General features: G+C 40.6%; 1 protein-coding gene across 2 annotated transcripts in view; it reads left to right on the forward strand.

Annotated features, from left to right (window-relative positions):
* The first annotated feature begins 834 nt into the window (after positions 1 to 834).
* Positions 835 to 27,026, forward strand: part of LOC126253250 (origin recognition complex subunit 1) — a 138,940-nt gene continuing 112,748 nt past the window's right edge. The window contains exons 1-3 of one of the 2 annotated variants that reach the window (XM_049954453.1): positions 835 to 962; positions 20,235 to 21,250; positions 25,734 to 25,936. In XM_049954453.1, coding sequence (XP_049810410.1) covers positions 20,393 to 21,250; positions 25,734 to 25,936 — 1,061 coding nt within the window. In that variant the 5' untranslated portion in view covers positions 835 to 962; positions 20,235 to 20,392. Of the gene's footprint in view, positions 963 to 13,808; positions 14,272 to 20,234; positions 21,251 to 25,733; positions 25,937 to 27,026 lie in introns of those variants that run through there. The other variant, XM_049954452.1, reaches the window with a different exon arrangement.

The following is a 27,026-nucleotide window of genomic DNA, read 5'->3' on the forward strand; positions in this document are numbered from 1 at the left end:
ACAGAGCATACTTGTTACCTCCATCTCTGATTTCGTGACTGAAAACGTAAATAGCAACAGCTTAAATGTTATTTAAAATATAGATGTCACCTGAAAAACAATTAAAAGTACCTGTTATATCTACTTCCTTTCTCACGTTAAATATGAGGCTATCTTGTGGGGTAATTTGGTAGCAGCTAAACGCGTTTTCACAACACAGAGAAGGCTGTTAGAATCATAAAGGACGTAATTATATAAACGCCTGTAAGTCCCTATTTAAGAGTTTAAGCATTCTACCTCTATCGTGTCTTTGAATCACGGAGACAAGTTTTTTAAACTAATGAAATGGGCAAAAAATAACAGACTACTTAGACAGTGACAACCATCTTCATAACAATGTTTTTTGTTGTTGCTGTTGTCTTCAGTTTGAAGACTAGTTTGATGCAGCTCCCCACACTACTTTATCTCGCGGAGTGCTCTTCACCTCCGAATAACTGCCGTAACCCATGCAATTTTGAACCTGCTTACTATATACATCTCTTTAACAGCATAAACTTATGAAAAGATATTAATTTCTAGTAGCAAATATAAAGAAACAAAAAATAACAAAGAAAGTAAACGAAATGAGAAAAAGCAAGCTATATGAAAGTAGGCAACCGTCTTAGCAGCTACTCTCAGAACGGTAAACAGGCACAATCAGGAGTTTTCTAGAGCTGGTTGAGTATGGTCACGTGATGTCAATTTCGTGTCCAAAGCGACAGTGCAGCCAGATGTTTTACTGGCGCGAGACATTTCCATCAAAAGTGGACTTACATCTTTGGTTGATTTATAACCAATCATTGGAATTTTGCGCGCGAAAATACAGTCGTCTGCTTCGAAGATAGCCATGTGTGAAAGTTGTGTAAAATTGTGTGATATTTAATGTTGTAGTGATCTTACTGTGACATTATTTACTATCATAGAGTGTTTGATAGTTGGATCAGGTACTATCGATTTGCTTGCAGGCCTTGATATTTAAAGATTAAAAAGCGAGCTGATTCCAGTTACGTGATATTGTATCTTCATTTTCACGCAACGTATGATAGCGTAACACTAGCGACATATATTTTTGAGGCAGTAGTGCTAATGTATACCTGCATTTCCGGAATTCAGCTTAAGAAGTGCATAAAATAACCAAATAAATTTGTTATGCTGTTAAATGATTCTGCCTTAATATTTTAATCGGTCGCAGTGGTTAGCACACTGGATTCGCATGCGAATATTTATACCGAGCGATGTGGTGCAATGGTTAGCATTTCGGATTCGCGTGCGAGAGGAGGACAACTAAAGTCCTCGTGTGCCCATCTAGATTCAGGTTTACCGTGATTTCCGTAAATGACTCCAGGTTAATACCAGGATCGCTCCTTTTAAAAAAGACATAGCCCCTTTCTTTCCCGATCATATGTAATCCCGGCTTGTGTTTCACCTCGAGTAACCGCGCTGTCAATCTTAAGTCCTCCTTTTTGAATATTGAAAACGGAGAAATAAATGTAGAGGTATACTGTTTTACCACAAATATCGCATGGTGTGTTGTGTATGGCGGTGGCGATGTATCTCTGTTGCGACGATGACTTGTGGTTACATACATATTTTATTATTGTTACAACTAGTTACAAGCTTAAGTGGCGGAAATTTATTAATTAAGTTATGTACCATGCACGTCTCAAATGTCAACTGTTATTTTAACGGTGTAGTTGTAAATGATATTTACTGAATACATCCTTGTTGTTATGGAATTGTTATGTTAAACAGACAATTTTGATAATATAATACAGATTTCTTAGTTAATGTTCCAACTATCCATTTTTTTTAAATACTTTGATTTGTCCATTTTTCTACTCCTATCAGAGTCCTTGTTGATGATAGGCTATAACTCAGTAGGCTATTTGGATCTGCACCTTTTATGAGTAATGCTCTCCAAACTGAGTCATTTGAGTGGCTCATTGTTACTTCAGATTCCATCAACCAAAGCTTATTTTCTGCGGTTCCAAATGTCATACAGCATTTCATACAGTGGTATAGAATTAACCCAATGGAAGAAAAGATAGTTATGAGAACAACTTTCCTTCTTCAAGCATTAGGCAGTTTTTTGTTGGGATATCCACATTTCCCTCAGTTATACTTCACTACCTCTCCTTGTAGGTTTTTATCTTGTGATATGGCTACTCATCTTTTTTAATGTGTTCATACTGTTTTGTGCCCTGTACTGGGCTTAATTGTAATATATGGGCTGAACTTCAGTTTTGCGGTGGAGTGACTGCTGACAGCTGAAGGTCGCTGGTTTATTTAGTGAGAATATGAGTATTGGAACAAATACATGCATACAAAATCCGTGGTTAGGAGGACGAGAAAGATCTATGGGGAAACAAAATTGAGGTTCTGTGTTTGGTGGTTATACTTGTGTATGTGACTATCCTGTAGATGATCATTAAAAAAAAATCAGAAGTATGACATTAGATTTCAAGAAGTGGTGGACTTCTATCTGGTACAAAGATAACTCAAAAATAAAGTTCCTAGTTAATTCGTTTATGTGCTCATTCAGTGTCCTGTCGTTCCCCCTTATAAAGGAGAACCATGACGGTCATAAAACAAAAATATATGGCTGAAGTTACATATTGGACCCACATGAAATCTTGGTTGTGGTGACAGACTGATCTCTAATGCAGCCCAAGGTTGCAAGGTGACAGTTTGATTGCGAGTTGGTGAAGCCAAACTAACTTAAAACTTCCTCCCTTGGCTCCTCTCCCAAATCCCTCCCAAACAGTATCACAGAAAACTGCACCATTACCCCAAATTCCAAACTACAATCACAAAACTCACATCTTATAATGTACCCTCCCCTCCTCAGCTCAAGAAACTAACTTTGGTCTATAAATTTTCCCCATAACTTTTAAGAAACTCTGAAAAGAAGTTGTACATCAGACACTTCTGTCATCAATATTCTTCTAAATGAGTGTGCAAGGCAGAAGACTGCCTTTTTCTCCCTCCCAAAAAAACAATAATTTAACTGGCCCCCAATTTCCCTCTTATGTTACTGCAAACCACAGTTTCATCATTTTTAAATTCCAGTTTATGTTTAACAGTCATATTTTATCGTCAAATCTCAAAAGGAAACAAAAATTTCAAAATAACAATTGACCCCTACCCTACCAAACCCAAAAGCATCCACAGGAGACTGTGAATGGTATGTGATGCAGCAACCCTCACCATTTTGATTCCTGTCCCACAATGGTTTCTCTTAATATAGTGTATTAAAGCACCGTATTATTGCTTAAAATTAATGGTATATGTTGTAGCAACCATTATCAACGACTGTTAAAGTTCAAAGCCATATCCAGTGTATTATCCCACAAAACAACCTCTTCTAAATCGCAACACAACCACTTTGCTGACATCAAAACTCAACATTAGAGTGTGCCACCCCAAGCAACACATCTGCTAAAAAGCTGTCTCTTCTCACATCCTATATTGACAATACACTGGCTGCTGTGCAAATTATTCTTATAGCATTGTATCACCCTTCTGATCTGTGTCTGTTTCCTCTTACTTTTGCATCATATTGTTGTCACATTCCCTTTCAATTGGGAAGAAAGTCAGCAGTCAGTCATGATTCAGTCTTTACTTTGGTGCTTGTCTAGATTTTAGCTACAGGATAATTATCATCAGGGCACATGTGCCTCACTTCATATGCGCTGGCGATTGCCATCTTGTAACAGAAATCTAGGTCTGCAATAAAGTGCAGATTGAATCACAACTGATTGCTGACTTCCTCTTTGAATTAAATCGCTCACTGTCCACAAAGGTTCCAATGAAATCCAACCCGAAGCAGTTTCCTTTCTTCATATAGCAATTGCAGATGTTCCTTCCCTCGTACAACCTTTCCTTCTTGGCTTAATACTGGCTTGTCAATTGAGTGCTTGATAGCTGTACAGCTGTTTCTCTTTTCTCCAAACTGAGTGGGTTGGTGCAGTGATAATCACACTGGAGTCGCATCTCACATTCCGGAGGACGATGGTTCAAACCCATGTCTGGCTGTATTGATTTAGGTTCTCCATAATTTCCCTAAATCGATTAAGGAAAATGCCAGGATGGTTCCTTCGAAAGGAAATGGCCGCTTTCCTTCTTCAGTTTCCCCTAATCGAAGCTTGTGCTCCCTCTCTAATGACCTAGTTGTCAACAGGACGTTAAACACGTATTATGGACTACTTATCAGTCTCAGTTTTGGATATCTATATTCCAATTTGTATTTCAGTTGCTTCATATGTGTTTCCACTTTCCATAAATTAATTTTAACATCTCCTGTATTGTTCAAGAGCTGCTGTTGAGCCTTTTTCTTTTTATGTGGTTTTTCCTGTGCTGTCTTTACTATTTCATCTCTCATAGCTGCCCATTCCTCTTCTATTACACTCCTTTCCCTGTTTCAGTTAGTTGCTGCCTAATACTGAAACACTCGGCCATCTCTGATTGCTGCAACTTATCCAGATCTCATCTCCTTAATTTCTTACCTTTTACTAACTTGTTTGCTATCTGGTTTTTTCAATTTTTCTCAAAATACCACTATGTATTCTATATGAAACTTTGTCGTGTCTCCATATCTCTCTTGCTCCTGTAAGATCTTTTGTCACGTTCCTGAAACCAAGGGCTTGTAATGATTATATAGTGTACTGTATCAAATTGTAACAAGTAACTTCCCCCCCCCCCCCCCCCCCCTATTATGTGTTACACTGTTTTTCTCTCTCTTCCTGCTATCAGGTTCAGCTCTCCATCACAATTAAATATCTCTCTCACAAACTGAGTAATTTCTTGTGTATCTTCATACATTAATTCAGTCTCTTCACATCTGTGACACTAGTAGGCATGTATACTTTTACTTCTATTTGCATTTGTCACTTTGTGTTTCTTTTGATTCTGGTAACCCATTAACTACAGTGTTTATAGTAGTGAACGCATGTTCTGCCTTTCTTGTTCTGTGATTGTGTTCCCTGCCAGACAAGATATTTACTGTGTGTGAGTAAGTATTGGCTGTTGTTATAAGTCTAGTAATGACAGCAGTGAGGCAGGACTGTTACACTGCTAACCATTAATGAGCTAATACTGTTTGCTAGGATATTTTAGGTTGGTGCATAAGTTTGTAGCGTTTTTGTTTTGTGTGTTGGTATTCTGGTTGCTAAGGGCTTATTTAGCAATTGTCATTTTTTATTTGTAATTCACTGTTGCTATTTGAGTTTACATATTGTCATTTTGTCATTTGGAGATACTGAGGGGAGCTGTGGATGCTAGAAAATGAAGTCCTAAGTGGAGAAATTGGAGCATTTCTGACCTATTGTTCTGTTTGAGTTCAATAAAGGGGTGACAGCTATGGAGGCAGCCAGAAATATTTACACTGTTTATAGGCATAATGCGATTGGGCAGAGCACGTCAAGAAAATGGTTTTCTTGTTTTAGGAAGGATTGTTTTGACATTAGTGACTCTTCACATTCAGAAGACCTTCAGTGTTTGTTGAAAATAGTTTAAATTTATTAATCCACTATGATCCATGCCGGTGTAGTCAAGAAGTAGCAAATGTGATGAACTGTGATCATTCCACCTTCATACAATATTTTTATGCAATGAGAAAGGTTCAAAAATCAGGTGCAGCAGTACCACATGTTCCAAGCCAAACTCACAGAAATTGTGGGTGGCCAAATGTACAACTCTGCTTGCTTGTCATCAGATGACTCATGAATAACACCGACCATTCTATCCTGTATCGTTACTGGTGACGAGAAATGATGTCTTTATGCTAATATAAGGAAAAGAAAATGATTGTTGAGTCCAAACAAAGCAGCAACTCCCATACAAAGACCTGCAAACATCCGCAAAAGATAATGTCTTGCATCTGGTGGAACAGTGATGGTGTGGCATACTACAAATTGTTCCGTGAGGCGAACCATCACTGCTGACATTTATTGTCAACAATTGAGATGTCTTGCAGACACAATCCAAGAACTGTGACCAGGAAGGCTGTGAGAAGTGATGCTACTTCATGATAACGCCTGCCTGCATCCTACTAGACTGAGAAAAAAAAACACTATACACAAGTTGGGTTGGGAAGTCATTCCACACCCACCTTATTCCTGGATCTTGTGCCCTCAGATTTCACCTTTTCACTTTCTGTCAAACAATCTTCAAGGAAGTTCCTTTCTGGATGAAGCGATCCGAACATGACTCGACGAGCTCTTCGCCTCAAAACCGTGTGATTTCTACAGTTGTGGAATTGAAAAGTTACCCCATCATTGGCAGACTGTCATAAATAGTGAAGCAGAATGTATTATTGGTGACTGAAGTCTGTTTTATGTGCATCTGCTGCGCTTATTAAACTTAAGCTATGAAAAATGCTATGAGCTTACATAGTAGGTAGGAGTAACACCATCTCTATCTTGTTTGTATGTAAAGATTATACAGTAGGTTTCTCATTTAGAAATTACATTTGGATGTTAGAAATCACATTTGGATGTTGCTTTGTTTGGGAGAAGATTGTGCCTCATGTGAGGAGGAGAAACATCTACCAGCATATGTCAGAAATACACAGTGACAGGATTATTTTCTGCTGAGACCACAGTTTATCATTCCACAATTTTGGTGCCCACATTGTGGGTCCCATGACTTGTCATTCAGATCTGGAATTGATGTATTTCTAATGCCATACTAGTACTTATGAACAACATCAATTTTTGTTCGGTCATTTAATATTGAACAGCCATACACATATCTTGAGTTAGGAGGTAGTTTTGTTTGTCACACCTCGTCTTTCCAGGTGTGTCTCAGTTCTGAAAAGCATCACATTGCATTTATCCCTCTCATATGGCAAAGCATTTGGTGTGGTGGAATGGGATGCCATTGGGTATGCAACACATTTACCTCGGATTTGCATACCGGTAGTCATTAATTCGGACAGCCAGTCATAACATTTGTAATGTGATGATGATGCACCTGTAGCTGTTGCCCGAGCTTAATTTCTCTTTATGTCCTACTCGATGTACAGCTGTTGAGGCTGTGAGAGGTAGCAGCTGTGTGTACTAAATTTCACTGTATAGCCCTGAATACCTGATATTACATTCATGTGTTGTTAACAGTGTACTGTATATATACAATAGGAAAAAATTATGTTATTTGGTGTCCTTTCTGCAGCTGCAATTTTAATGGCCAACCCCATTTTAAGGAGAAGCAGATTTTGCACAACTGAGAGTACATTTCAGGTAGTGTGTCAGTGAATAATGGAACTCTGAAGGGGGGGGGGGGGGAGATAGAGAGAGAGAGAGAGAGAGAGAGAGACCAACCAACCAACCAACCGTCCATCAGTGATTGCAGTTCTTCATGAAAACTCTAAACTTGTGTAGAATATAGTTTAGGCAGCCATGTTAAAGCTTGGGAGTCAGTCAGATAATTATTCAGTGTAGTTTCTTTTGCTGGGTAGGGGCTTGGTGACCTTGGGGTTCCTGAGATGAGGACTGGTCAGATCTGCCAGTTCTCTGTCACCATAAGCTCTGGGCATGCTTCAGCAACCACCAAGTTGTGTGTCACAGGGAATGGAGATCTTGGCTTGACTGTCCGGATCGTGAGATTTGTAAAAACCTGTGTAAAAAAACACTCAGTCTTGAGGTTCGCTGCGCTCTGATGAGATGCATGGGTGTTGAGGTGGAACAGTTGCTAGCAGGCAACCTCTGGGGAACCTGCCGCACCTCAGATGTTCGTGGGACTGAAATGGATCCTCTAAAATTTGCTTTTCCTCCTCCCAGCGGAAAGGGTGGACCACTGGAAGGTACCCCATCTAACAAGAGGGCTCCTGTAACAAGTCCTGATTGACAATTTCATTCGAAAAGTACAGTATCTAGTAACAGAGTGCATGCTGGTCTTCGGAATGTGTTTTTAGTAGTGAAATGGAAGGAGGGTACTTTTGAAAAGGTTTCGACCTTCTATATACAAAAGGGTTTGGAGGGGATCTACAGCTCCATATAATCAGTGAAGCATTTGCGCTGTGGGACACTGTTAGTGGAAACTTCCAATTCCCAGCAAGCCACTAACCTACAAACAGCTAAGTAGCTCGGAGAGTATGCAATAGACACTGAACTGCACACCACCTTGAATTATAGCAAAGGCATTGTGATGTTCAAGGATCTCATCGAGATTTCCAAGTAGGCTCCAGAAGGTGTAGTAGACATGAAAAAATCATGAAGAGGGTAAATGGGGGTCCTATCAAATCTGATTCTTTTATCCTGACATTCAGTAGCACAAAACTTCCTGAGCATGTTAAGGCTGGCTTTCTTCGCCTTAGCATGCGCCTTATTTCCTTAAGCAAATGCGCTGCTTCAAAAGCCAGTGACGTATGGCAACTGTGGTAAGGCCACTCATGGAGGAGTTGGTTGCTCGTCTCCTGCCAAATGTATCAACTGCTCTACCCTGTTTGGAGTAAGGACTGTGAAGGTTCTCTGTAGAGGATGCAAAGCACAGGAAATAAAAACAACCAAGTGTATCCCCTATGATGAGGCCAAAAAGATATTTAAGTCCATGCGGCCTCCCACATTTGTCACATCTTTTGCTTCAATTCTTCAGAAGCCTATTCAAAAAGCGTATGCCTCTACTCAAACGGAGGCGGCGAGTGTCAGTGCACTTTCAAGGCAGCAAGTGTTTCAGAGCCTGTAGTGTCCACTAGAACAGCAGACAAAGGTACAGTGGCCAACAAGGGTGAGTCCACAGCACCTCCAAAGGCTGAGGCTGTTCAAAAGTCCAGCACCGCAGCCATTACCCCTCCTACTGCAGCTCCAGCAAACCCCTTGAAACAGCGAGAAGCTACTGTAAAGCAGCAACAACAGATGAAATCGAGTAGTAAACCGTCGGACCATGTTGATATGATTCTACCTGATGTGTCTGCTGACTCTTCCCAGCGTTGATGGAGTATGTGGGGCAATCATCTCGCCCCATGACTGAACCTCCACCCTCTGCAGTCTCTCCCCCCCCCCCCCCCCCTTCTGCGTAGAGATAGGATGAAGGTGCTATCCCCTTGATAGATGGCTCCCATACTTCTGCGGAACTTGCAGGGTTTCAGGTTGCATGTGGAGGAACTTTGCCTACTATTTCAGAGTAGACCACTGTGTCTGTGTCTCCAGGAGACTAATTTCACACAGTCATACACCCCTGAGCTACAAGGGTATGTACTCCACAAGGACGGCGACCCAAGTGAGAGAGAGCTCGAGGAGATATTTTTGTCAGTACCGACTACCACTCCTCGCCTCACTCACTTACAACGAATTTACAAGCAGTTGCTATATCAGTGCTCATGTGTTATTCATTGACAGTATGTTCCCTTTACCTGCTGCCACATGATACGCTCAGTGAAGAGGCTCTAAACGACGTTACGCAGCTCCCCCACCCCATCATCCTCTGTGGTGATGTTAATGCACACAATGTGCTTTGGGGCTCTGCAACTACCTGTCCCAGGGGTGGAGCGATTGAGAGGGTTCTCGTGCCGTCATGTGCATATTTGCTAAGTACGGGAAAAGCACGTACTTCTGCGCTGCAACTGGGTCATTCTCTGCCATCGATCTGTCACTTTGATTTCCAGCTCTTGCTTCCCCTGCTCAATGGGAAGTGGTCGATGACTTGGACCCACTTCCCAATTTGGATTCACATGCCAGATAGTGGAACTAGAAAGGAAACCACCACAATGGGTGCTGGTTCCTCTGAAAGGGCACGGCCGACTTCCTTCCCCATTCTTCCCTAATCCGATGAGACCGATGACCACGCTGTCTGGTCTCCTTCCCCAAAAACCAACCAATCAACCACAATGGGTGCTCAGTAGAGCAGACTGTAAACTTCATGGACAGCTAGCACAGTTTGAACATTGTGTCAATGTTGTGGAATGGGTGGATCATATTGCCAAAGTGATCCACCATGCCACTGAAGCATCCATTCCACACCCCACGGGACTACCGAAGAGGCAGGCTGTCCCTTGTTAGAGTGACAAATGGCGCTCTGCAATCAGGACTAGGCGTGCAGTTCTGCTTAGGTTCAAGTGCCGATCAACTGCCAGAGAACCTTGCAGCCTTTTGGGTGGCGAGGGTGAAATGTCGCCGGATTCTTCGATAGAGCAAGAAGAGGTTGTGGTAGGTAACAGTTCCTGAACACCATTAATTGTTCTACAAAGTGTTCTGTTGTATGGGAGACCATCAGGAGAATTTCTGGGAGAGGAGGAAGGTGCCCCATGACTGCTGTAATGGGGAACAGAACACTCCAAACCAATCCACGAGACATTGCCCAGACTATGGCGGCCTATTTCGCCACAGTTACTGCAACAGCCAGACAGGATGCAGGTTTCCAGTGCCATAGAGCGGTTGTTGAGAGGTCCAGTTTGGACTACCGTTCACCACTGATGAAAATTACAATTGCCCATTTTCCATGTGGGAGATGGATTCTGCATTGTCTGTGGCTCATGACATGCCCTGTAGTCACAGCCAATCCATTACAGTATGCTGTGGCCCATCACAAGACGAAACAAAGATATCCTCCTTGCACTTCTTTTTAATGCCATATGGGAGTCAGGTCACTTTCCCGACTCCTGGCGTGAGGCAATTGTAATTCCTCTTTTAAAATCTGGAAAAGACCGTACATTCCCGACTAGTTACTGTAGTGTTGCCCTCACAAGCTGCATGAGAAAGTCCTTGGATTGGATGGTCAACCACCGCCTTGTCTGGATCTTAGAATCAAGGGAATTCCTTAATTGCTTTCAGTATGGGTTCAGGAGGTACCACTCCATCTTTGATGACCTGGCCCTCCTGGAAGTGGCTGTACAACAGGCTTTCCAGCACTGGCATCGTCTTTTAGGTATTTGATATAATCCATTATGGAGTCGAGGTAGCAGTTGTCGTTATACTGGTTATCACTGTTAGCATTCAACCGCGATTCTTATACATATTTTAACAACGCGTTTCAAGAGACAATGCTCTCATCATCAGGTTGTAAAATCTATGTCATGAAGTTAAACGGACTAAAAAGACAAAATACCATCACCAATAGTTGGTAAGTCCATAGAGTAAAACAGAATTAAAAGTATATTGGACTGTGGGTCCTCGTCTTACATTGAAGTTGTTGACACTAGTCAATGGCCGTCCCATAGCTATGGGATGACTTCTCTCTGATCTGCTAAAGATATTGGATGTGGTGCACCATGAAGGGGTTCGATTGGCCACTAGGGCATTCAGAACAAGCCCCATATGAAGCCTGTGTACAGAGGTTGGTGAACTGCCACTTTATATCAGATGACGGCTACTTATGCTGTGAAAGGTATATTAAACATTATACACACCGGCATACCATACTGTTGCCCAGCCTCCAATGGAAAGGCTTTTCATAACGGGCAACGAGGCTGTCTTGGATTCGCACACAGGATTGACTTTTAGAGATGAGTGTGGCCGGTCTTCATGTTTTACATCGCAGTTGGAGCAGATTTCCACCTTGGCTCCTCCAGAGGCCCAGACTAATTTTAGACTTATCAATTTTAAGAAAGATAGTACACCAGTTTTTACATTTCAATCTCTGTTTTTTTAATATTTTAGATATGCATCACGGTTTCACAGTAGTGTACATTGATGGCTCCAAACAAGGGAAGTCCCTTAGCTGCTCTGTCGTGTTCCATGACCATGTCACCAGGATTCTCCTTCATAATGAGTATATTGTGTTCTCGGCGGAGCTCCATACGATCCTGAAGGCACTGGAGCTGATGCGTCGTATTTAGGGCAAAAGGTTTCTCGTTTGCTCCAATTCTCGTAGTGCCTTACAGTTGTTACAAAATCTGTACCCAGCTGAGGAGTTGGCCCAGCTGATATGTGACAAACTGTACTTGCTCCAACAGCAGGGACAGCTGGTGCCATTCTGCTGGGTGCCACGTCATGCTGAGGTACGGGGAAATGAACAGGCTGCACTACACGGGATGTTCATGCAGTAGTGGGATGAGGAATGGCGGGCAGTAATGGACAAACAGCTGTGGCTGGTGAAGTTCCTCCGGCCAGTTGCTCAGGTGGGATGAAGTTACCCTCCCATGCCTTTGCATAGGGCACTGTCCTTGTATACATGGTTTTTTACTACGGCGCGAGGATCCCCCATTTTGTGATGCTCGGGGTGTACCCATCTCTCTGTGCCATATGTTAACAGAGTGCATTTTATATAAAGACGCAAGGGCATAAGCAGACATTGGTGGGGTTCTGACCTCTATTTTAGTTGATGACAATATGAGTGTGACTAAGGTTTTAAAGTTCTGTAACGTGTCTGGTCTCTGGCCCAAACTTTTAGACTGGAGGTTTTACTGTGTTGCAGAGAGGCTGGCTGCTCCTTTATAATTTTTGCGGTCAGCCAGCCACATCCATCTGCTATATTGTTTTAGCTCCTTATATTACTTTCTTGCTGTTTAGTTAATCTGTTGATATTGACGTGATACTTCATTCCATGCTTGCGTGTGGATACACACGTAGTTGTCCAACTTTTGTTACCTTTATTTCACATGCTAAAATATACTGTTTAGTGTATTTTACCAACACTTGTCTCAAATTGTTTTTGCATGGGCGCTGAAGACCTTGCCGTCGTGCACCCACACCAACATATCCAGCTGTCCAATCATCTATCTATCATTCCATCCATGTTCATTGTGGAAACTTACAGGAAGAGAGACAGTATACGACTGGTTATGGAATCTGCCTCTTTGACAATAGCATGTTGCTGCAGAATTTAGACACGCTGCTCTTAGTGACATTACTAATAGAGATGGGTTTATGAGGAGGAGTTCTGAAATATAGGCTTCTCACAATGGTGTCAACAGACAATCCAATTATTTGATGAGGCTTTTGGGGCTGATGCACTGTACTTCCATCATGTCCACACATCACAATGCTCAGACTGTGGTAGCTTGGAAATAGTTCATACGTGCAGCCATTTAAGATCCTCACAGAAGCTCTCTGCCTTCTATCTATCCCATATCTAACATGGAGAAACCTTTCCATTTTCAGCATGCTTAGATATCCACTATCTGCTGTTACTAATTCTATATTCATTCAGTCATTACAGTATGAACATTTGGCGTCTGCGTATGCCCACACATGTTAAACAGCTTTCAAATAAAATATCTGTAGCGCAGTAGCTTGTATTTCTCAAAAGTTCTGTTTAGTAAAATACGTTATTTAACAGAAAAAGGATTAAGACTCTATATCCTTCAAATAATGGAAGAAGTAAAGGCACATAATATACCGGGAAGAACGGATTTGTAAGGGGAATGAACAGAGAAAGTGAAAGACAACAGAGAGAAGCATAAATGTAGACTGAGTGAAGTAAGGGTCTTGGGGACAAAGTGGAGACAGGTGTGAGGCAGGGACTAGTAGAGATTAAGGCCAGGTACTGTGAGATCCCTGTCACATGTATACAATTCAGAGAAGCTGGTGTTGGTGGTGGAGATGATCCTGATGTCGCCACATGTTAAGCAGCAACTGATGGAGAGCATGTTGTGCTTAGCAGCATGTTCTGCCACTGAATGGTCAATTTGCTGTTGACCACAGCTTAGTGGTGGCTGTTCATTCAGGTGGACAGTCGGCTGATTGTCATCCCAACATAAAATATTGTGCGAAAGCTACAGCAGAGCTGATATATTCCATGACTGCTTTATTAAAGAACTTTTGGGCCTGCAGCCTTTCATCATTTATTACGCTGGGCACCTGCCAGTCACCTTCTTTTGAGCCATTGAGGACTGGAGAAGACTTCCGCCGTCCTGCAGTTTATTTATGTACTGTGGTATTCTGTACATGCGTTAAAATCATGGTAACAGGCTGACCACACTACAAAACAGGTAGCACCTTTGCTGGTGGAATTGCATAACTCAGCTGTCTTGAGGGTGGTTGCTCATGGTGGCCATCAGTGTACTCTGTTGCCTGTAAGGGATGATTGTTTTCACCAGTGACCCTGTTCCTGACTGCATAGGATATGCCTGTGATGGAATTGAAATTAGATGTGCTGGGAAGGGTGCATAGGAAAAGTGCTGCACCTGGGTCTTTCAAAAGGATAAGAATGCTGTAACAAAGGTTGGGAGTAGATGGGGCTTAAGGAGTTCTCATTTCACCATTCCAAGTGTATCCACATTTGTATCAAAGTGAACAATCATTCATCTGTTGTAACTTCTTGTGGATTGAATGCACTGTAAACTACTGAAATTGAATTTTGGCAGAACAGTTGCTGCTGGTAAGTAATGGCTAGAAATAGTAGATTAGAACATATTTTATCTATAGTGTCTGTATAAACATATCCATTGGAATTTCGCGTGTGAAAATACAGTTGAAACTTCCTGGCAGATTATCATATCAGCGCACACTCCGCTGCAGAGTGAAAATCTCATTCTGAAAATACAGTTGTCTCTGTCAGAGTGGTATTGGGTCATATACAAGTTTGTGATGTTTTATGTGGTTGTGGTTATTTTAGTGTGATGAAATTTGTTATCGTAGGATATTTGACAGCTGAATCTGGTGCTGTCTGTTTGCTCCCTGCCCAATGTATTCAAAGCTTCAAAAACGAGCTGACTCTAGTTATTGTTATTTGGATAACTTTATTTCCTTGTAACATATGGTAGCATAACAGTATCAATAGGTATTTTAGAGACACTAATGCTAATGGGCACCTTCAATTTTAGAATTTAGTTTAATAACTCCATAAAATAACAAAAAATATGTACATAAGTTTGTTGTGTTATGACGTTAAATTATTGTGCTTTATCATTTAAACCAACCAATGTGGTCAGATAGTTTAAATATTGGACTCGCATTCAGGACAATGCTGGTTCAAGTTCTCATCAGACTTTCCAGATTTAGATTTTCAGTGATTTCCTTAAATTGCTCCAGGCAAATGCCAGAATGATTCCTTTGAAAAAAATCTTGGCCGAGTAATTTCCCAGTCTTTTTGTAATCCAGGCTTGTGCCCCATTTTAAATGACCATGCTCTCGATCTTCCTTCCTGCTTTTTGAAATTTAAAATTGAGAAATGCATTGTTCAGTTACACCTTTTTCTTACACCTGTAGTTGCCTGTGACTTAATCATTCTTCTAGTTATAAAAATGTTGGCTTGCGGTTACACATCTTCTAGTAGCAGCTTGTTTTCAAATATCGTCCATTTGAACAAATGATTGTAGTTACCTAAAGGTGATAGTCATGGAAAATTTATTAATGAAATTCAGTATGTAAATTGAAAAATATCATGCATTAATAGTTGCCAGATGAAGAAAGATAAGCAAGAAGACTACGGCTTCCATCCTACCCCACACATGACTCAGCCATCAACTTAAAAGTTATTTTAGCAAAGTAGTCTGAAATAATGTTTACTGAATGCATTTTAGTTTTGATAAAATTGATAAGTCGAAGTAACTATTTTGGTAGTATACTGTCCAGTCACATTAATGTGACTACCTATCAAAAGCCTGAATAACCACGTTTTGTAGTGCAGACCGCTGCAAGACATACAGGAAGAGAGTCAATGAGGTTCTGGAAGATACCAACAGGGATGTAGAGCCATGCTGACTCCAGTGCTGTGGCCAGCTGTGCTGTGTTTCTCGGTTTGGAATTGATGGCATGAACACTCCTATCAAAGTGGTCCCACACATTCTCAATCGGGTTTCAATCTGGGGAGTTTGGTGGCAAGCGGAGTACAGTAAACTCATCCTGGTACTCTGAATCATATACGTACATTGCTTGCTGTCTGACAAGTTGCATTGTCCTGTAGGTAGATGTCATTATGCTGAAAAAAATATTCAGTAGAGGTGGACATGTTCCCAAAAGATAGGTGCATACTTGTGTTGATCCACTGTGCCTTCCATAATGACAAGATCACCCAGGAAATGCCATGAAAACACTCCCCAGGCCATAATGCTCCCTCCTCCAGCCAGGTCCTATCTGATGATTATTGCTTTCAGATGTTTCATACCACACATTCCAAAGGCCATCTGTCCAGTGAAGCATAAAACATGATTCATTTGAAGAAGCCATCTGTTGCCACACAGTGGATGTCCAGTTGCAGAATTGACATGCAAATTCCAGCCTTTGTTGCCGACGAATAGCAGTCAGTACGGGTGCATGAACCAGGCGCCTGCTACAGAGCCCCAAACACAGCAATGGTCACTGAACAGTCATTGAGGAGATACCGTTGGTACCCCCTTCGTTCATCTGGGCGGTCAGTTGCACAACAGTTGCATGTCTATTTGCCTGCATGCAATTCTGCTGCTGCTGTTACCCCTCTGCCATCTATGGCCTGTAGTGAACCGCAGTTGCCTCGGCACCGGTTTTGGATACTGCCATTTTGCCTTGCATAGTATACTTTATCTGTGGCGGCACATGAACAGTGTACAAACTTAACTGTTTTGGAAATGCTTCCACCCTTGACCTGAAAGGCAATTACATGCCTTTTGGATGTCAGATAAATCACTCCTTTTGTGCATTATGACGATGGCTACATTGTTTTCCCAGTCCCCTGACACAATTTATGTAATCCCAACTGCTAGTGCTGCCACCTGCCATCTGTGAGTAGTTTTTGCACGTTGACATTGAACATAGGTGGTGGCCATATTAATGAGACTGGACTGTGTGTAGTACAGTATTCTTAGTTATTTGTGAACCATTATTTTTAAAGAAACCGTGATATGTGTACTTTTCTACTCCTGTCGGAACCATTGCTAATGGTGATGTGTATGTCAGATCATGCTGTGTTAGAGCCCCGGCCTCTCTATGTGGATCTATACCTTTCTCCAGCCCCTGCGTCACCACCAGTGCAAGTGACGGTAAACTGTGTTCTGCCTCTGTCATGTAGGGTAGAAAAGTAGCAGTGAGGACATTCTCACAGCCCACCTATTAACTGTGAGGCATAGATCCTGAGTTTCTCAAGTTGTGCAACAGCAAGAAGTCAGTGGGAATTCCAACTGTAACAGCAGGAATTACTGTTACAACTATTGTCAGACCAACAATGCCATCTTGGCTCCCTGCCATCAAGGTAGTAAATACGCGGCCACGGTGTGTGAGCGGCATAAACAACGTGCTGCAAGTCACCTTGGCGGACAATAATATTTTGGGTAAACATTCCTCCTCTCTTGCTCTGTCCGTTTTGAATCTAGCCACTGATGACGACCAACCAATAGCGTTAGCAGGCATTTCACCAATAACCCTTCTCCAGCATAAGTATGGAATAGTGCCTTTCTATCCAGTGACAATGGTCTGCCAATGGTATCCACAGGAAATGAGCTTCCAATGCCCCTTCCTCTGCATCAGAGTGGGAATATTAGCCTATGACTATGGCCCACCAGTGGGGCCACTTCTATCACATCTCCAGCACGAACGCTCGAGTCTCCTATTTGTGTCAAGGCTTTGTTATTTATTACATGGATATCTTTTGTTTTGCTATCTGGTGTTTCCCTGTTAAGAATGCATAGATTTTATTCAGGTAGGGTAGTGTTTACTATTCTTCCTCCATTGTAAGTTGTGTTGGAGTGCCGTAACACCTATTTTGTGCGAATGTCTGTGCATAATAAAAAGCTTTTGTGCCTTGCATATCGTGCAATGTTACTAATGTGATGTACATATGATTGTATATTGAAGTATTGTGCATAGTAAGAGACTATGATCCAGTTGGTATATCCCCATATGAGTTCTACTGTTACCATGTAATTGCCACAATGTTGACTTATTTTGGTTACTTCAAATTATTTATGCAGTACTACTGTGACAGCCATCGGTATTTGGTAACCCTTAATTGCTATTGTTCCCAAAGGAGGTTGCTAGCACCTGAAGGAGTCGCACACACTCCCACAATGTTTCAGATATCTCATCCAAGGCATTTCCAGTTGTGTTAATTATTTAGATGACTTACTAATTACCTGGGCTACATGGGAGCAGCACTTGCAAAATCTACAGATGTGAGCGGCTCAAAGCCTGTGGTTTGCATTGTTGCCCTGACAGTTGTAGTTTCTTGGAGCCAAATGTAAAGCACCCAAGATGTATATTAAGTAAATAAGGGGCTCACGCCGACACAAGAGCATATGGATTTAATCAGTAACTTAGAAGTTTGCAAGAACCTCAGATAGCTACAGTCATTCCTGGACAAAGTTAATACTTATGCAAAATTCATTCCAACACAGTCCAGATGTCCTAGCTGCTTAATCAGTTGATTAAAAAAGGAGTTAAATTTGGGTGGTCAGATGTGTGTCACAAAGCCTTCTTACAACTTAAAAAGAGCCTTAGGTCGGCCATTTCTTTAGCAACGTTCAGTCCAGCAAACACTTGCCACTGAAGTCTGATTGTGTCATTCATGGATTACTGTTCCACAAGTATCCCATTGGCATGGAACAGGCGACTGCATTGGAATCTAAAACATTAAATGCAACTGCCAGGAGGAAGTCATTTTAACTAGGCTGCATATTGCCTTTTTAGCCATCGTCATTTGATAAGTGGTGCCCCCCCCCCCCCCCACCACCACCACCACCACTTTGTACACATTGCACCCAAGTTGTAGCTGTCCGCCACTTCCTGATGGAATGCCCATTTTTTAACCGTTTACGTTCCCGCTTGGGTTTGCCGTCTGAGTTATCGGCCATTTTAGCAAATGACACACGGGCTGTCAACCGTGTTTTACTTCATTATCTGCCAAAGCAATATGGCGAAGGCCATTTAAATTTTAGTTTTGGACCTCCATTTCTGTATGCCTTCATGTTCTATAGTTTTGACTTGGACACGTGTGACACCAGTTGTTTTTTGCGCCCTAAAACAAAACAAAACCAAAAATTAAACACAATGCAGTGAAATTACTTACAAATAGAGGAAGATGCATTAGGTATCACATATGGTGTCAAGAAGTTTCGTGTATATCTCTACAGTACTGAGTTTCACCTGATCACTAATCATCATTCGGTAACACTACTCACAAGGAGCTGTAGTGACCCCCTCCACCTCAGCAGTGAAGTGGGCATGGCTTATGCAGCCACACCCAGGACAAGTCCACTCAACAGCTTGTCTGCCTTGTAGGCACCAGCAGGGGTTTGCCGTGATCAGTGATGGGAGCCAATGGAGGTGAAACCACTACCATCTTCTATGTCATTTCTGGCTCACACCAATGCTCGAGGGGGAGATACTCTCACCGAGCAATTAGCAGGGACTGAGCATTCTCAAACTGAGATACCCATGGAGGCCTAACTATTGTCCTAATCTGAACCATGGCCAGCACTCCCTCCACTGTGGGTAAGAACTAGCAGTTCCTCAAAAAGAACTGATCAGCCAGCAAACCTAGACAGTGTCGATATTCAGCCCAACTGATCATGACCAGAAAATATTGCTTGAACCTTTGACAGGGGTTATAGCACTCTGTCTCCCCTTCTTTGATGGGTCGACAAGGGCTGGGCCATTTACAGCACCTACCTGCCGATTAAAATACATGGAGGGGGAGAGCGGGGAACTATTGGACAGTGATTCAGATTCCCCACCCAGCACAGGTATTGATATGGAGGAAAAGTCAGAGATATTCGGGCTTCTTATCAAGGCTGCAGCTTGTGCCAAAGGAGAGCACCCTCACGGGCATGTCACATGGATGCATACACTGACATGAAAGTGTCTGCACATACCCGTGGTCCCGCATCTATCTGGCAGTTTTCACTATTCTCTGAGGCCTTCAGTACTTTCCAGTAACAGTGTGATGAACTTTACCTGTAATAATGAATTAAGGATGGGTCTGCTTGTTTGGAAGTATACAAATTATTGTTTTTCTCTAACACAAAAAGGTGGAACCATCCTTTATTCTTTGTTATTTTTTGAAAGCACAGGAACTGATCTCAAAACTCCAGTAGGATAGACCTTGCCTGTGCTGACATTTTTTCTTTTGAGATAACTCCTTCGAATGTTTGCGTACGCACACTTATGACGACTTTCCTGTTGCTGTACTCTGGACTTCGCTTCTGGCTAGCTGTTCAGTTCTTGAGCTCTGTCATTCATTGACCACAGGAAGGGCTCTTTGTTCCATTGGTCTCCATATCACTATTGCAAGTGATCATAAAATGTGTTCTACCTATGCTTGGGAGGATAGAAAACTAACTCCCTGTCTCTCAGTGACATTAAAATCTAATTAAAACCCCCACACAATTGTCAGTTCATTGATGTAATGAAATACCTCTCTTTTTCTTCCAGGTGCTCTACACTGTGGCTGAAAATGTGGTGCTGAAGAAGAAATAAAAAATTAGTTGCACAGTCTTGTATATAGGTGACAGTAGAGGGTACTTTTTCACATAGCTGCAACACGGAAAGACACCTTTTGTATTTATATTGAAACATTTTACAGTGGTAAAATGCAGAATAGCATGTCACCTGTCTTGTCAGGAACAAAATATAAACTTTTAAATAGTCCCCACTCTAATCAAAGAAGGCACTCTCATCTAAAGAATGACAGCAGTGTTAAATACAGTGAAAACATGGAAAGGACCAGAGACAGAAGGAAGTGCAAGACTCGTTTATTTGATGAGTCACTTGACAAGTTAAAACCAGAAGAAATTTCCAAGCTAATTAATAGGGAAGATGATGTTTCTTCAGAAAAGAGCTCATTAGATCGTAATCAAATAGACAGTTCTTGTTCTAATGTAAATGAGACGTTATCTCCATCTAGAAAAAATACTCCTCGTTCTTGTAAGAAACGTAAGTGTATTTGTTGCATCCCAGAAGGAGGAACTCCTTATAAAGCTGAGATAGAAGAGAGAACAGTTTCTGAACATAATAATTCCTCAGTTTTGGAGGTCACTGGAGCTATGTTTTATTCTTCTCCAACAAAAATTAATGTTAGAATGAATGAGAGAAGCCCCTCCATAAAATATAATTACCATAATGGGGACAGTTCAAAATCTGTTTCTAGTCCTGTTAATATGAAATCAAAGCGTGTAAAAAATAATATTGAACTAAAGAAGTGGAAGTATACAGAAGATTCAAATGAAAATGAAGAGGTGAAAGTACAGAAAGATTTCCAAGAATCCAGTTGTGCTGAATTAAAAGACATGCGAATCTCTCAGAAAATATCAGATGGGTCACCGAAATCTTCATCCAAAAGTCAACGACTGAAAAAAAGAAGAACTACTACTCATCGTGACCCCAGTTCAGATATAGAAAACTCTGACAACATAGGGGAAGCAATGAAGGAAAATATTACTGTTGGAAAAGTAAGTGCTTCAACAAAGACAAGAGTTATTACTAATATCAGATAATCTTACTAATCATCTTCCTCAAATACCTTTATATGTAATTACTGGGCACTCATTAGTATAAAGTTTCTTTTCATTGGTATCTAAAGTCTGGATTGTGTTTCTGTGTGACGTCCAGTACTTTTAATCAAAAAATTCCTTCTGCTAGTGTGATAAGTTGTATTTCTCATAAAACTCGGCACACAATTGCCATTACAACACTACTGTGGGGTTTCAATGGAATATCCTTAGGTTAACGAAAAATCTCACATATGCCTCAGCATTCTCATGCTGTGCTTGGCTGCTCAGAGAACATTCTTGACACAAGGATTGGTAAAAATCATGGGAGATTTCTGATTTTCTTTGTTCACTTAGTGACACTGTAGAGCCATGTACTGCCAGAACCATAACAGTACATATATTGGGTCTGTCTTGTTGTAGACAGTATCACAACTGAAACCGAGTTCATTGCAACTGATTCATTTAGATAGTTTTTGGGGAGGACATCCACAACTTAGAGACATTGTGAATAACAATAAAATAACTCTCAACACTCATTAACCATTCAAATTATCATAAAAATTATAACAATTAAAGTCCAGAATGATTAGGTGTTTCCAGAAGCCACATAGCTGTATAAAGGTGCTTTATTTGCAAATATAGGTTTTATGTCAGTATACATGCCTCTTCAGGTCTAAATCTGCCAAGAATACAAACCACTGTGTGAAATTTTATGAAATGGGAGAAATACAGAACTATAGATATTTTTGGCCATTCAACAAAAAACAATGACAAGTACACCCAGTGGTTATATTTTCATAATGTAGAGGGACATTTATGGAGTCCCAGCATTTGGGAAGTTCTACATGCTAAGAATCAAATCACATTGTCATACTAAAATTGAGTATATACAAAAGATGTTTGTCAAACATATACAAAGAATTATCGCTCAGTGAGCCAGGTGTAGAAAAAATTGGGGAAGAAACTAATAATGACCTGGGGGCCAGTAATGCGAACGGGGATAAAATGTCTAAACATTAACTAGTGTCTAGGGAAAGTACTATTTGCACATGGCAAGATCTCATCTAAAAATTAATACTATTGTGTGAGTCTTGTAGTTTAAAACTTTGATAATTCTGGCCTGAGATGAGATTAATGATAACCAAATAGTTCACAACTTCCTTAATTTGATAAGAACGTGTGACAATTCATAACAGGCTCACTTAACTACTTGGCTTGAAATTACCCACAAAGTCATGAGATACCTCCTAAAATCATGTTGGAGCTCCTTTTGCCCGGCATAGTACAGCAACTCGACATGGCATGGACTCAACAAGTCACTGGAAATCCCCTGCAGAAATATTGAGCCAAGCTACCTCTATAGCTGTCCATAATTGCAAAAGTGTTGCTAGTGCAGGATTTTGTGCACGAACTGACCTCTTGATTACATACCACAAGTGTTTCATGGGAGTTGTGTTGGATGATATGGATGCACAAACCATTCGCTCAGACTGTGCAGAATGATCTTCAAACAATTGCAGTTGTGGCATGGCACATTGTCATCCATAAAAGTTCCATTGTTTTTTGGGAACATGAAGTCCATGAATGGCTGCAAATGGTCTCTAAGTAGCTGAAGATAACAGTTTCCTGTCAATGATCAGCTCATTTCAAATAAACACAGCCCACACCATTATGGAGCCACCACCAACTTGCACAGTGCCTTGTTGAGAACTTGGGTTCATGGCTTCATGTGATCTGCACTACACTCGAAATGGGCTGTCAGCTCTTACCAACTGAAATTGGACCTTATCTGACCAGGCCACAGTTTTCCAGTTGTCTAGGCTCCAATTGATGTGGTCACAAGCTAAGGAGAGGCACTGGAGTGGATTTCGTGCTGTTAGAAAAGGCACTTGCATCGGTCGTCTACTGCCATAGCCATATTTTGCCACATGCATTTGTCATACATCCCACATGGATTTCTGTGGCTATTCCATGCAGTGTTGCTTGTCTGTTACCACTGACAACTTCAGACAAACGCTGCTGCTCTTGGTCATAAAGTGAAAGTCGTCGGCTAGTGTGTCATCCGTGGTGAGAGGTAAGGCCTGAAATCTGGTATTCTCGGCAGAATTGCAGAATATTGAATTCCTTAACTGATTCCAAAATGGAATGTCCCATGCGTCTAGCTCCAACTACCATTCCACATTCAGAGTATGTTAATTCCCGTCATGTGGCTATAATCATGTTGGAAACTGCTTCATGTGAATCAACTGAATACAAAACATAACTCTGCAATGCACTGTCCTTTCCTACCATGTGTACGTGGTACTGCCACCATCTATATTTGTGCACATCACTATCCTGTGACTTTAGTCACCTTGGTGCACAGCAAACAAATTACTTACCAGCAAACATAGCATGTCTAAAATGTTCCATCAGCGTAGTGATCCATGGATTATATATATGTAGTTCTGATTAGTATCTTGCCCAATATGCTGATATGCCTTCATAGACAGTCACTACCATACAAAATTAGTCCACTGACATATACTGCTGGCCATTTAATCTGTTAAATATCCTGACTCATCCTTATGCCACACTTACCTCCGACCCCTTGCCACCTACTATATCAATATGGAAAATTTAAAGGCAAGACCTGCCCTGTACATCCCCACCCAGCACAATTTATTCCAGTCCCATATCATGTAGATCCTACACACATAACAGAATTCTGAATTATGTAGATAGGAATTGTCATTGCAGCACATCCTTCCATTGCTCAACCATCATGACCCCAATCTCAGTCAGCCCTAATTGCACACCAACTCCATCTCTGTCATCATGCTTCCAAATTCTCTCTCATAATCTTCACTCCTGCTGTGTGATTTGCCACTTCCTGTGGTCTCTCCCTCCCAGTTCTAATACTTCGTGATCCATGGATAAAAGTAATAGAAACTGGCACCAATTTGTGATAGATTGTCAGTGTGTGAGGTGTTAGGTTATTTTTAATACAGTTCATCATTTATGAAGTGCCAATTCTTCCAAAGAAGAAAACCAAAGTTCACACATAATTTGCCTTTCTTCTTCGTCATTTCATGCATAATGCAAATTGCCTCAGTTCTCCATCATTTGGATGGTCATAGTACATTTCTCCTTCTAGTGTATTAATACTGTTTTAGTAGTGCCTGGACCCCTACAGTCTACATTTTCCTCCCATTGTCTCCCGTTTTCCTTTACTTTTCAATTTAGGTTATATAGACCTAAATTCTCCCTTATTTCTTTCATTGTCTTCTCTTTATTCTTCAACTTTTCTTGTAAACCTCATTTTCTGGAGCCTGTATTCTACTCTGTTGCTTCACTTCCATAAGTAAGGGATGGTTCTGCTATGGTAAAACTTCAGCTGGCTTTCTTATACCTTCTGCAATTTTTTTAGGATCATACCATGTATGGAAGTAAATTTAATTTTGGATCCATGTCATGCTTATGTTCACATGTGATGCTGCATCCTATATATTTAAAACATATATCTTATTATCAAAGATTATTTTTGATCTTATTGGTTGTATGCTCTGAAATGCTATCACTTTTGTTTTATCTACAGGCAATCTTAGATAGTAATTTGAGGGTATCTGCTGCAACTGGTGGATGTTATCTGAAGTTTATCTTCATTCTTTGCAATCAAGAGTTAGCTCATCTCCGTATAAAATGCACATGTTTAGTATTACGATCTAAAAATACTCCTTTTTTTTTCTTCAACATTTTCCATTTACTGATCACTTCATCTGTGTATATATTGAAGAGTGTTGGAGAAATGTAGTACCCTCGTCTTATCCCTTTGTCTTCATCTTATTTGTGATTATAGTTCCCATTTCTACAACAGTTTTGGGGCTTGTGTATTTACTTTTAATAGTGTTTATGAGACAAGATAGATAACATTATCCAGCCATTGATTCTGTAGCACTTACTGTAACTGTTATAATTAATGAGTCATTCTAAATGTTAAAACAATGTTTACTGTTCTCTGTTTGCCCCCTCCCCCCGAGTACATTACACTACCGTAAAGTAAGACTTAACAAAACTATTTGCCTGTAGTAGATCTGTTCATAGTTGTAAAAAAGTGTTATATATGTCTGCTGAAAGAAATGAGAAAGAGAAAGGTCCATTTGTTTTGTGTATAAGAGTCCATCGCTAAGATCAGTTTGAAGTACGATGTTTTGTTCTAATAACATTTTCCAGGATATGTAGTTTTATATATAATGCACTGTTTTGTTGAACACATTGTACACAAGTAAATCTGTGGTCGATGTTCATAATGTGCTGCTGTATGAACTGCCAAATTTCTTGTATTTGTTTTCCCATTTCCACTCTTTTTGATCTTTTGATGATGTATAGTGATGGCAAAACTTAATAGTGCTTTCTGTGTACGTTTTGAGAATATTATGGAAATCTGTTCTTTGTATGTCAGAAGCCACCGAAGAAACGCCGTCAGTCAACACATGTGCAAGAAAATCTGGTATGCAGTGATGTGTCATCTCCAAGCTGTACTCTTAAGCTTGCTATGAGTCGGCTACATGTTTCCTCAGTTCCCAGGAGACTGCCCTGCCGGGAAACCGAATTTGATAATATTTATCGATTTGTGAAGAGCAGACTCAGTGATGGAGTTGGAGGGTATGTCACACTGCAGCTTAAATTTGTAGCTATTGAAACAAGGATGTTGCATTTCAGCTTTCTACACTTTTATTTCTGTTTCATTTCTTGAAAATACACCTACCATTTACCAAACAAATTATTTAGAAACACATTGTTACCTCAAGACATGATTTCAAGAAGCATTATTGAAATATTATATTTGATTATACACTGTAACTAAAAACTGAAAATGGAATTAGTTTCATACCCCTGAGAAGGAAACGGAAACTTATGCCATGTATAGCTAAAGATATGAAAAGAAATTAAATTGAGGTGCAATGCACTGGAGAAATACCGCATGTAATATGAGAATGAAGCAGAAAGCTGTCGACCATCTTAAAAGAAAAAAAAAACCTCCAGGCAAGTTAGGGAGGTCCAGACCCTACCACCCACTGGTTTTGACAAGCTCTAAGAAACTAGCTGTGAGAACCACTTGTAAGTAATTAGTGTGAAAGACTTTGTCATTAAACGTCTGTTTTCAAAAAAAAAAGGTGAAGGGTCATGAATACAAGACCTATATTGGGTCATATGGAATCATTAAAATCCTCAAAAATAAAGACTTCTATTTATACACATCAGGCACACAGCTTAATAGTTCTCAAGAAATGAAAGCTTTAGTGAGTTTTATCGTTAGGCCTGCTTGAGAAGAAAAGCCCGTGCAAACAAGGCTGGTGGCCATGTGCTATGAACCTTGCATTCAGGTCACATTCAACGTCTGCATTTATAGGCTCAAATTGTGTTTATTACTGTTTGGTGAGAGAATGAAACTGTCACGAAATTTCTCTTCAGGAATATATTGAAAGCTGTCATAATTTTTTAAATTTTTTGAATAAAATGAACTTTATTGTGAACAAGGGAAAAAAGTGATCATCATGTGTGAATATGAACTTTGATAACATATGTTTAATTCTTGGTGCTGATTGCATGTTTTTATGTGGAATAACTTTTCCTAAGGAAAAAACATACTATACTTTGTGACAAAAATACAGAAAATTACATAAAGTCTCTTTAAAATAACACAAAACAAATTTTGTGAAAACTTTCATTCTCTTGTCAAATAATACAAAAT

Source organism: Schistocerca nitens, chromosome 4 (assembly GCF_023898315.1).
Source record: "Schistocerca nitens isolate TAMUIC-IGC-003100 chromosome 4, iqSchNite1.1, whole genome shotgun sequence".
Lineage (NCBI taxonomy): Eukaryota > Metazoa > Arthropoda > Insecta > Orthoptera > Acrididae > Schistocerca > Schistocerca nitens.